General features: G+C 47.3%; 1 protein-coding gene across 3 annotated transcripts; it reads left to right on the top strand.

The window, feature by feature from the left end:
* The first annotated feature begins 4618 nt into the window (after positions 1-4618).
* On the top strand, positions 4619-10760 carry SPATA19 (spermatogenesis associated 19). Of its 3 annotated transcripts, none has more exons than XM_012739626.3 (7): positions 4619-4803; positions 4974-5030; positions 5541-5630; positions 5790-5881; positions 8851-8928; positions 9281-9369; positions 10581-10760. In XM_012739626.3, exons 1-6 carry the CDS (start codon positions 4726-4728, stop codon positions 9342-9344), a joined length of 459 nt encoding a protein of 152 aa, XP_012595080.1. In that variant the 5' UTR covers positions 4619-4725; the 3' UTR covers positions 9345-9369; positions 10581-10760. The 3 variants fall into 3 exon arrangements, with proteins under 3 accessions (XP_012595080.1, XP_012595079.1, XP_012595078.1); XM_012739625.3 differs by having other exon boundaries at positions 5541-5633; positions 9281-9353; XM_012739624.2 differs by having other exon boundaries at positions 4620-4803; positions 5541-5633.
* The last annotated feature ends 439 nt before the right edge of the window (positions 10761-11199 follow it).

Below are 11199 nucleotides of genomic sequence, written 5' to 3'. Positions count from 1 at the left end.
GTGAATTATGTTTCAATAAAGCTGTCAAAAAATGTTAAGCATAAAGTTACCAATCCACTCCTAGGAATCTACTCAAGAGAAATGAAATACTTGTCCACATAATAATTTTTTTCAAATATTCATTTCAGTGTCATTTCTAATAGCCAAAAGGTGGAAACCATCTAAATGCTCATCAACTGGTGAAAGAATAAACAAATGTGGCGTATCTGTGCAATGAACTACTACTCTGCAATAGAAGGATGCATTACTGTTGCATGCAACAGTGTAGGTGACCCTCAAAAACATTATACTCAATGAAATAAGCCAGATACAATATGGTATAATTGCATTTGCAGGAAACATTCAGAAAAAGCAAATCTATAGAGATAGGAAGCGGGTGGTGAGACTGGGATTGGAAACAAATTGACTGCAAATGGACATGACAGACATTTTTGGGGTAAGGAAAATATCATAATATTGGATTGCTGTGATGGTTGTATAATTCTCTGAATTTACTACAAATCATTTAATTATACATTATGATGGGTGAATTTTATGTTATTTAATTATATCTCCATAAAACTGACTTTAAAAATTGAGAGTTTTGTTCTTCAAAAGATAATACTAAAAGAGTAAATAGGCAAGTTGTGGTTTGGGATAAAATAGCTACAAAACACATACTTGATAAAGGACCACTATCCACAATACCTAAAGAAGTCCAACAAATCAATAAGAAAAAAACTTATAATTCAATAAAAGGGCACAAGACTTAAAGAGATACTTCACAAAAAAGAACATCCAAAGGGGCCAATAGGCAAATAAATGCATAACACTATTAATAATCAGTTAAATGCAAATTAAACTATTATTAATCACTACTATACCTCCAATAGACTGGCTAAATATAAAGGAGTGACAATACCAAGTGTTGACAAAAGCATGGAACAACTGTTTTTTTGGCTAAATATAAAGGAGTGACAATACCAAGTGTTGCCAAAAGCATGGAGTAACTTTCATTTTGCTTATGAGCAATATATTGGTACAACTACTTTGTAGTACTCTTTCATAGATACTAATGCTAAATACATGTAAAGCCTATAACCTAACAACTCCAATTCTTGTTATATACTTAGAAATTAGTGCATGTGTCAACCAAAAATAGGTGCAGTACAAAAACGTTCATAGCAGCATTATGTTAAAAAGCATCAAACTAGACATAATCCAAATGTCCATCAATAGTAAATTTGATAAATAATTTGTGCTACAGTAATACAATGAAATACTATCCAAAAATTAAATAATAACAAACTACACTTTCATGCAACAACAAAACGTTCAGCGAAGGAGGCCAGAGAGAAAAGAGTACATAGTGTATGTTTCTAGACAAAATTTATCTATGGTGAAAGAAGAAAAAATGCTGGTTACCTTTGTGGTAACCACAGAACATTCACTGAGGATCTGCTTCAGTATTAAAAAAATGTTATATATCTTTATCTGGGCAGTAGTTAAGCAGGTGTGTGTGTATGCATAAATATTTTCCTGAGTTGTACATATATTTGTACATTTTATTGTATGCATTTTATGATATAGTAGTACAAAAGCAAGACTAGAATTTATATCTTGGCTTCATTTTGACAGCATAAACACAGGATGTATAGCCTAGAAACTAATGAAAATTTTACTTCTCAAGTGAGTTAGAACAGCGTTGAAGGGATAGAGGAGATAGCACTTCCCTGAATATATATTTTCATGTAGTTCAGATTTTTTTGGAGATGGGGATCTCTCTGTTGCCCAAGCTGGTCTTGAACTCCTGGGATCCTTCTGCCTCAGCCTCCCGGGTCACTGGGATTACAGGTGTGTGCCCCTATGCCTGGCTCAGTTTTGACTTTAGAATCACATTATATTAAATATTCAAAAAATAAAATTATATTAATAAGGTCAAAAACAATTTTTAGGGGATAGTAGCAGAGACAGAATTTCACTTGCTGTTTTACAATTTCCAGTCTCCCTTGGAGTCAGGTTGGGGCCACATGACCAGCACTGGTCCAAAGCCCTTCAGTGGGAAGTAGAAACCTGTGGACTGCAGCACAGAAGGGCCAGTTTGGCTCCCTCACATGCTCCCTTCCCTGCTCGGGCAATCATGGCGGTCACACCCTGAGAATGGCCAAGCCACGGGATGGACTCTCCTGCACCTCAGAGTCTCCATGTGAAGCACAACTGCTCCAAAGAGTTGCTCCGAGAGTGGGAAATACACCTTTCTGATCTGGAGGTTTATTTGTTGCCTCAGCCCTCAGCAGAGCTGAGCCCTGGCCTATGCTACCAACACGAGGAAGACATAAGATGGAGGTGGTTTGTTGACAGTGAGGAGACGCAGTGGCTATACTAGGGAAATTGAGGAGAGTGATAAAAGGTTTTCTATCGTCCTGAGATGAATGAGAATGGGAAAGTGGAGCTAGAAGAAAACTAGAGACACTATTTTATCCCTTTCATTTTAAGACAAAGAAACTCAGACCAGAGAGATGACTGATTAGGTCAAGCTAGTGGTAGAGACGTGATTATGAGCCTGGTTTCTGAGACTTTGAGAATAGTCTCGGTTGAGCTACAACTACTTTTGAGAGCAGCTGAACATCTGCTTAGGGTTCTTTAAGATACTGTGAACTTCTTTCAGTTTTCTGGTAGAGGTTCTTGATGGGAACGGTGGCCATCAGAGCCCCTGTTGATTTTTTGTCCCCAACTTTGAAGTCACAACATGATCCCCTTCCCATGTCCATGTTACTGTCCTTCCCTCAAGGCAGCTCACCATGAGTGAATTGATATATTAGGCCATTAAATACAAAATGTCCAATTTTGAATCAAAAGTGCAGTTTATTATGTCTTAAACAAGAAATTAATCAAACCATGCCCCCAAGCTATCAACACGGTTTTGCCATCTTAAGCGTAGCTTGTTTATGCTAGTAGCGAAGACGCCTGGAGAGCAAGTGGCAATGAAACCGCAAAAGGCCATTCCACAGCTTGTTGAGAAATGAATATTTTTCCTTGCAAGAAGTGGCCCAAAGCCTGGAAGAAGTGGTAGTCAGTTGGTGCAATGTCTGGTGAACACAGTGGATGACAGAGAGTTTCCAAGTCCAGCCTCTGTAGTTTGAAAAGTGTTGTTTGTGCGACATGTGGTCTAGTGTTGTCTTGCAAGAGGATTGGCCTGTCTCTGTTGACCAATCTGGGCTGCTTAATCACAAGCATCCTCATCATTTCATCCAATTGGTTGCAGTAGACACCCTCCGTAATCAATTGACCAGGTTTCATGAAGCCGTAGTGGATAATACCAGCCCTGGCCCACCAAACACACGACGTTAGCTTTTTTTGATGAATATTCAGTTTTCGACTGTGTTTCAGTACTTCATCTTTATCTGACCATTGTGCTGAATGCTTGTGAATGTCAAAAGAATCCATTTTTCATCACATGTAACAATACAGTGTAGAAATGGTTCACCTTTATGTCGTGACAGCAAAGAAAGGCAAGCTTCAAGACGATTTCTCTTCTGACATTCGTTTAATTCATGTGGTCCCATCTATTCAGCTTCTTTACCTTGCCAATTTGTCTCAACTGGTCCAATATTGATGGAATAGTAACATCAAACCTTGCTTAGGTTGAGATGGTTTCACTTCCACTATCGCTTTCAGCTCATCATTACCCATCTTGGTCTCAGGTTGCCAACGTGGCTCATTTTCAAGATTAAAATCACCAGAACAGAACTTCTCAAACCATCCACGTACTATGCATTCATTAGCCACATCTGTCCTAAACACTCCATTGATATTTTGAGCTGTCAGTGCTGCGTTGGTTTCATGACAGAACTCATATTTGAAAATAACTCAAATTTTTGACTTATCTGTGGTTTCACAAAAATTGCTCTAAAAAATTTTGAAAGATAATCACAAGCCAAAACATGCTTTTGAAAGACTAAGGATATACCTTCACAATAAAAATAAAATAAGAAGTATCAAAGTGAAATGTCAGAGATATCAACTGTCAAACTTAGTACTTAAGGATGTCGAGCATTTTATACTTAATAACCTAATAGAATAATCAGGAAACATCCTTTAAAGAAATGGCATTTTCCCTTCTGATCCTATTACCTCTTACTGTTTGGATTATGTTTTAATGATTTGACTCAGTTGTGTAGACAAAGTAGACAAAAAATAAAAATACATCCTTGTTGAGAATTTTGCCCCCCCAATCTTTGATGTTTTTTGGGTGGACAACAAGACCTCTCCCCCCTAATATATAATAGGGAATAGGGAATACCTGTGGCATTGTTTTTGAATGAATGTCTAGAGAGTCCCAGGTCATTTCGCCACAAATTCGTTTTTTTTTGATTTGTGAAATCTGTTTTTGCTTTAGCATTGCTCAAGACCGGGTGACCAGTCATCAACTCCACACCCCACCTGCCCACCTGAGGTTCTCTATCTGGGTTTGCGTAACTTCCCTTTTGTGTCCTCCTCGGGCCCTACCTCTCATCCCCTCCTCTGTCCATTTCTGAGCTATGACCGTCACTAGGGAATAACCTCCTGACCTCTCTTTTCCATCTCTGCTTTGACCCTGGGGATGCAGGGGGGCATTGTCACATCACCACTGGTCAACCAATCAGGTGGGCACCTCCCTTCAATGACCTCCCTGTCCCACAGGAGTTCTTGGGCAGCTTCGATGGAAGGAGGGAGCCAAGAAGGAGGCCTGGTGAAAGCCCAGAGATGATAATTACAACGTGGATTGTGTACATTCTCGCCCGGAAAGGTGTGGGGCTCCCCTTCCCGCCAATAACCAGCTCGGTAAGCAGTGCTGGCGGTAGCCACACGGGACTGCTTCTCATCTCTCCCCTCTGTGCTCCTGCTGCCCTTCAGAGAGGTCTTACAACACACGCCTTTGAACAAGAGTGGGGGTGGGTGGGGAGCTGGGTTGCTAGGTTTTCTGAGGTTATCAGCTTACCAATTTCTTCTAGGACATTGATGTTGTGGAAAGCGAGGCTGTATCTGTAGTACAGCATTGGTTGAAAAAAGTGAGTAAAATTCCTCTGTGACTCAGGGTATCCAAAATTCTAGAAAGCTGGTCTCAGTGGATGTGGGGATCTGGACTTCCTTCTACACAGAGCTTGGAAACTCAAGTTCATTGCCAAATACCCTGCCTTGAATTGAGTCTCATCCCCCTAAAAGTCCTAGAGGACACTGGGGCCCATGTCCTGGGCAGAAATGTGTTAGTGTCGCCACTAGCCCTGCCCTGCTTCTCAAGCATCCTGGATTGAGCAGCAGCATCATTTGCAGCTCGAGGGCATCTCACACCTTGGGACAGGGCCAGGGAGGTCCCTGGGACTTAGGGAGGTCCCTGGGACTTCACAGGAAAGTGGCAATAGAGGAGCTTGTGGCAGGAAAGGTAAGATGTGGAGTGTACGTGTGTGAATATGGGGTATGTGTGTTGTGATGGAGAAGGAAAAAGGGGGAAGGAAGAGGAGAAGAGAGGACTTGGGATCAGATGCAGAGACACTTTCAGAGGGAAATGACTCACCTTTCAGACAGAGGAAGAGGCTGCCCAGGGCATAAAGGAGAAGATGTCGACCAACCTTCCTCCCACCCATGGCCAAGACATACATGTGACCAAAAATGTGGTAACAGTTTGAGACAGTCCGGGAGGGGGCTGGGTGAGAGGGCCAAGGTGGGCGGTCCCACTGCAGCTTCTGGAAAAGGGGCATCTGGTGTGGTGCCAGCCCAGCCAGCGGGTCCATGCTGGGTGGGAATCAGGCGGGCCCTCCTGGATTTCCTAGGTGAAACACTGTCTCTCAAAGTCTGATCTGTCAGCAAACCAGAGTCAGGAGGTGCTGGAGGAGAGGACAAGAATCCAGTTCATCAGATGGAGGTGGGCATCCCCTCTGCGCTGAGTGGAGGAGCGGGGAGGGAGAGTGGGAGAAGGTGCCAGCCCCTCTCTCTGCGATGCAGCCCACGTGCACCCACAGCGGCTCCTCCCTGGATGTGTTGTCTCCTACGGCTGAGAAATTCCTCAGCCGTGCCGTGGGGTCTGAAGGGAATATTCTTGCTATCTTGGAAGCCCAGCTCCTTCCTACATTTCGAAATGACTCAAAGGGTTGGAAAACTGGGCTTGCTGTCCATGTCTTAAAGGCTTCTGAATACATTCAAGACTTCCATTATTTTTGCACTTGAGTTGTTCAGAAGTGGCTGTACTTTAAAGAGCTAAAAGAAAATAAGCTCTTACGTTGCAAAAGCCAAAGCCCTCAACTGCAGCTGAGGTGCCTGGAGGTTTCCCAGAGCCTGAGGCTAGAGTTCTGTGCCCCACATTGGCCTTGCCAGGGACCGCCTCTCCTGGCTCTGAGATGCAGGGGCTCACTCAGGTGGCGGAGCGGGGCCAGAGCCACCTCCTGCTAGGAAGCGTAGGCTTTTCTATCGCCTTTCCAGTGCCCATGTTCACGGGGCCTCCGGCCTGCATCACCCATCTCTTCCAAGTAGTGTATGGCGGGCTTGGACCGTCCCTGCTTGTTAAAGTATTGGAAGATGATGTGTGTACTGTCCCAACCAAGGAACACAGCTTGACCCCCGTCCCTGCTTGACCCCCGAGGTCGCCCTCTTCTCTCCTCCTCTCCTTCCAACCCCTCGAGTCATTTCGAAATGTAGGAAGGAGCTGGGCTTTCAAGATAGCAAGAATATTCCCTTCAGACCCCACGGCAAGGCTGAGGGATTTCTCAGCTGTGGACATGAGGGAGGAGCAGCTGTGGGTGCACGTGGGCCTCCCTTGCCCTGCCCCACCGTGGGCTTTGCTGTCTGCTATGGAGGAGGCTGTGTTTCTCAGGAAACACCCTTTTGCTTCCCCATGTTGGGTTTTCACGTGTCTACCCCTTCTCGTGGCACCTGCATTTTAGAAGGATCCAAACGCACAGTAATTACATGACAGGAAGAACTAGCTAATGGTGGAATTTGAGACCTCCCTGGGAAAGAATTTTTTTTTTTTTTTTTTTTTTTTTTTTTTTTTTTTTTTTTTTTTTGAGACAGAGTCTCGCTTTCTTGCCTAGGCTAGAGTGAGTGCCGTGGCATCAGCCTAGCTCACAGCAACCTCAAACTCCTGGGCTCAAGTGATCCTCCTGCCTCAGCCTCCCGAGTAGCTGGGACTACAGGCACAAGCCACTATGCCCGGCTGATTTTTATATTATATATATATTAGTTGGCCAATTAATTTCTTTCTATTTTTATGGTAGAGACGGGGTCTCGCTCAGGCTGGTTTTGAACTCCTGACCTTGAGCAATCCGCCCGCCTCGGCCTCCCAGAGTGCTAGGATTACAGGCGTGAGCCACCGCGCCCGGCCGGAAAGAATTTTTTGTATGGAAAATCTTCTGAGGTCCCTCAAATCATAAATGCCATTGATTGTAATCCAGGCTTTTTTGTGGCTGACCTGGTTGCACGGTGGAGTTCTAAAGCTGTGTTCCTTGGTTGGGACAGTACACACATCATCTTCCGATACTTTAACAATCCTGGCTGGATAGTATAACTATTTAACAGGGTTGAGCTTTTGAGCCAGGTTACAGGCATTAATTATTTACATATAATTTTTCCATCTTGGGTTTTCTACAGAGATTTTTTAAAACCACTAACTCTGCCTGTTTCCCCTGTAATCCACTGGCTTTAGTGTCACCTTTTGAGTTTCAGTGAGTGTAGAGTCAGGGAATGCATACCCCTTTATGGGCGCCCTGGACATTCATCTGTTCGGTAAACGTGTGCTGGCCACCCAGTGTTTGCTAGGCCCTCTGGAAGAGAGAGAAAATATGACATAGTCCTCAATTTCGAAAGGATTAAAAGTTACCCAGGTGGGCAAGGTGTGTGAAAGTTGAAGAAAATGCTAGAGAAGCCGTGAGTAATATCTCTGAGAACACACTGTGGGGGACCCAGGTCACACCTGGGGTACTTGAAAGGTTTCTAGCAGGCCAGGCCGTTGCTGGGAATGGCCCTTGAGTGGGGCAGGAACTGGAGAAACAGGAGCCAGGGTGGGGAGAGGGGCGACTTCAGAGAGCAGGAACCGCAGCACCCGGACGGTCCACGTGGCCTCCGGGGCCCAGTGCTGGCCCTTCTCTGAGGCCCCCTGTTGTCCCGCGCTGGGCACTCCTCCGTTTGCTGGCGTCCCTGCATTCTTCAACTCCTCTCAGGCCACCTTTGCCTTTGTCTCCCTCTCAGGCTCCTCCTTGCCTGGGACAGTCATGAGCACAGCCCACCTGGGGGCCTCAGGTCCCTGGGGCAGTAGCAGTGCTGTCCTCACCTGTGAGGCCCCGAGCACTGAGAGTGGGGCGTTAGCCAAAGAGGGCAGCTTCAATAGACACAGAAACGGGGTGTTTAGTGGACGGAGTGGAGGGGTCGTGAGGGGAGGAGTGGGGAAGGACAGGAAGGGGACCGGAGGCAGGAGGCAAAGCCAGTGTGGTGAAATAGAACGCCACAGCCACCAGACACCCATGGCTTCCCTGCAACAGAACGTTCTAGAAATATCTCTAAACCATAGTGTATGTGGCACAACACAGATTGTAGATAGTGGTAGTGAAGTTGGGGAGGAATTCAGAAGGGGTGAATTCCGCGTCTTTCAAGACCACTGACCCACAGACTTTAGTCTAAGCAGCAACCTCTGTGTCCCTGGCTGCCTTAGGACTGCTCGGCACTGTTGGGCAGCTCTGGCGTCCTTGGGTAGTAACAACCCTTTGTGCTCCTGACTCACGAGGGTGAGGGTGAGGGGCTGGCTTGCAAGTTCACGGTAATGGGGCCAGAGCAAGTGTCCGTGCGCCCCCAGCTCTGGCAGTTTCGCTGCCTAGTGAAAAAGGTTTGAATGGCGTTTTGCAGCCACACCCGCATCTTCCAAGTGCCGAGCGAGGTGACGGAGGACATCATGCGAGATCGAATAGAGCAGGTGAGAAGAAGGTAAGCTGTTTGCGACCAGTTGATTTGTGCTCCTAACTGGGGGCAGGTGGGGTGCAGGTATTCCAACATCAAGAGCAGGGACAAGCAGTTCCTGGGGCCGCTGGCCCGTCTTCTGTGCTCCACGCTGTGGGGCTTTGTCAGCCTCCATGGTGCCTGCCGGGGCGCAGAGGGCTCTGGGCTGAGTGCCTCTTCGTGGGACTCCGCTCCTGGGCCCGGATGTGGCCACAGCCCAGCATGGCCAGCCCGACTCCGCTCCCCCAGCCCCTGGGCCACGGTCGGGTGCAGTCTGGTCTGGGCAGGCTGTGCCACCAGGCAGCCCCTCCACCTTGCCCCTGTCCTCTGTCCCCTGCAGCATATGCCAAATTACAGATGAGTCATCTCAGGAACCCAGCATGACAGTTTCCTTCGAGTGCTAAGAGCAAGAGGTGAGAGAGCCGACAGGTGAGGAACCGGGCAGAGCACATGGTTATCCTGGGCAGCGGAGGGTGTGCTAGGGTGGGGAACTTGGTAATTAGGCCTTGCCTTTCCCTGTGGGGAGGGGCCTGCACTGGGGCCAGTGGGGCAGGGGGGGAAGGCAGCAGTTTTGGGCTTCTGCACTGCCTTTCAAAATTTTGAAAGAACTTGAAGTCAAGCTTCAGATTGGCCTCTCTGACTCTCTTCACTGTGGTGTTGGAGAGCTTTGCTTCTGCATTATTCATGGGTCTAGGATCTCGTGCTGGTGGCTGGTGGGGGGCCACAGTTCTAACAGTTCCTGGGCATTGTTGCTGCTGGTCTGCTAACCTCACCTTGAGTCACAAGATCAAAGAGTCAGGAGTGACGCCACATAGACTTTGGACGTGCACCTACTAGGGATGTGACTTTGGGTCCCACAGCCTCTTTGCTTGGGTTGGGTCCCAGTGGTCACATGATCGCTGTTTATGAGGTCCTGTGAGGCGGGAGGCTGATTGCAGGACACAACAGCTACATTTGCCATCCGGGAAGCAGCCGCGGCACCCCTGCCAGAGGGACGGCTGCACAGGCTGTTGTGGAAGCTAAAGACGTCATTTAGACACAGTGTCCTTGGAACACTCAGAGAAAGGCCGTGGGGTTGTAAGGCTGGCACTTATTGAGCACTTACTGTATGCCAGCTTCTGCACGAGGTACTTTGTTAAGATTTCTCATCTGAACCAAAAACAATCTTAGAGGAGGGCATCGTTCAAGCCCATCATACAGAAGGCAGAGGTTGAGCCAAGTCCACGAGCAGGCACTGAGTTCCAATCCGGTTCCACCGTGGGTGGGTTACCTAATGCCTCGGTGCCTCCGTTTCCTCATCTACAGTGGAGTGTCTACTGCGGAGGGTTGTCTTGGGGGTGACGGCGTCTAGCACCGGGATGTGCCACGCTGGGTATGTGCTGCTATTACTAGAGATGAGGAACCAGAGGTTCTGGAAGGGCAAGCAGTTCTCAGGGGCTTCTGAGTTGGGAGAAGCAGCCCCAGGCTTCAGTCCCAGCTGTCTGACATACCACTGCCTTTTCTTTCCGTGGGATTTTCTGCTCTCTAGACAGAGCTCTGTGAGTGTGCAGGACAGCAGGGTAGAGGGAGTTGTGGTCAGCTCTGCTCTTTGGCCAGCCACAGCTCCATGACGTGTGCCCGGGCACTTCTCTGCCTCCCAGGTTGAAGTCCTTCGGGGCCAAGGAGCAGCCTATGTCAGAAGAATGTCCAACGCCTGCTTGACCTGAAGAATGACCAGACCTGGGCAGAGAGACTCCAGCACGTGAGCCCTTCACCGGGACAGTGGCCGTGCTGGAATTTCCTGCTGAACTGCTAATAAAGAGATGTGCTATTTAACAACTCTCCGGGTGTTGGTGGGGGTGCTTTGCCACGCATGCCTCCACTCATTCACTCACAGACGCCGGGCACCTCGCAGGCCTGGCTCTGGGGACACGGCTTGCAGCCCTGTGCCGGAGACAGACAGCAGCCATTGTGCACTGTGTGACGAGGGCCATGCGGATGCTCCCGGAACACTAGGAGGGTGCCAGAATGGGCCGGGCCAGCCAGGGCTTCCTGAGGGAGGGGCGGCTCGCTTGTTGCCATGTTTATGTCATCTTCACTTTCCCTTCTTTAGCACTCTTCTTTCTTTCAGGTATATCTGACTTTCTGACCAATAGCCTTTTTCTTTGAAGAACTTCTTTTAACATTTTTTGCAGGGCAAATATATTAGTGACAATTTCCCTCAATTTTTGATTGTCTGAGAAAGTATTTTTCCTTAACTTTTGGAGGATGATTTTTCAG

The sequence above is a fragment of the Microcebus murinus genome, chromosome 4 (assembly GCF_040939455.1).
Source record: "Microcebus murinus isolate Inina chromosome 4, M.murinus_Inina_mat1.0, whole genome shotgun sequence".
Lineage (NCBI taxonomy): Eukaryota > Metazoa > Chordata > Mammalia > Primates > Cheirogaleidae > Microcebus > Microcebus murinus.
The sequence above is the reverse complement of the archived record's forward strand: the minus strand, read 5'-3'. Positions and strand labels throughout refer to the sequence as shown.

What these genes read in the sequence shown, in the direction of transcription:
- SPATA19 (XM_012739625.3), top strand. Translation starts at nt 4,726, where the DNA reads ATGATAATTACAACGTGGATTGTGTACATTCTCGCCCGGAAAGGTGTG. An exon ending in TCCCGCCAATAACCAGCTCG is followed by an intron (nt 4,804 to 4,973) that starts GTAAGCAGTGCT and finishes AATTTCTTCTAG; the next exon opens with GACATTGATGTTGTGGAAAG. An exon ending in ATCCAGTTCATCAGATGGAG is followed by an intron (nt 5,882 to 8,850) that starts GTGGGCATCCCC and finishes GGCGTTTTGCAG; the next exon opens with CCACACCCGCATCTTCCAAG.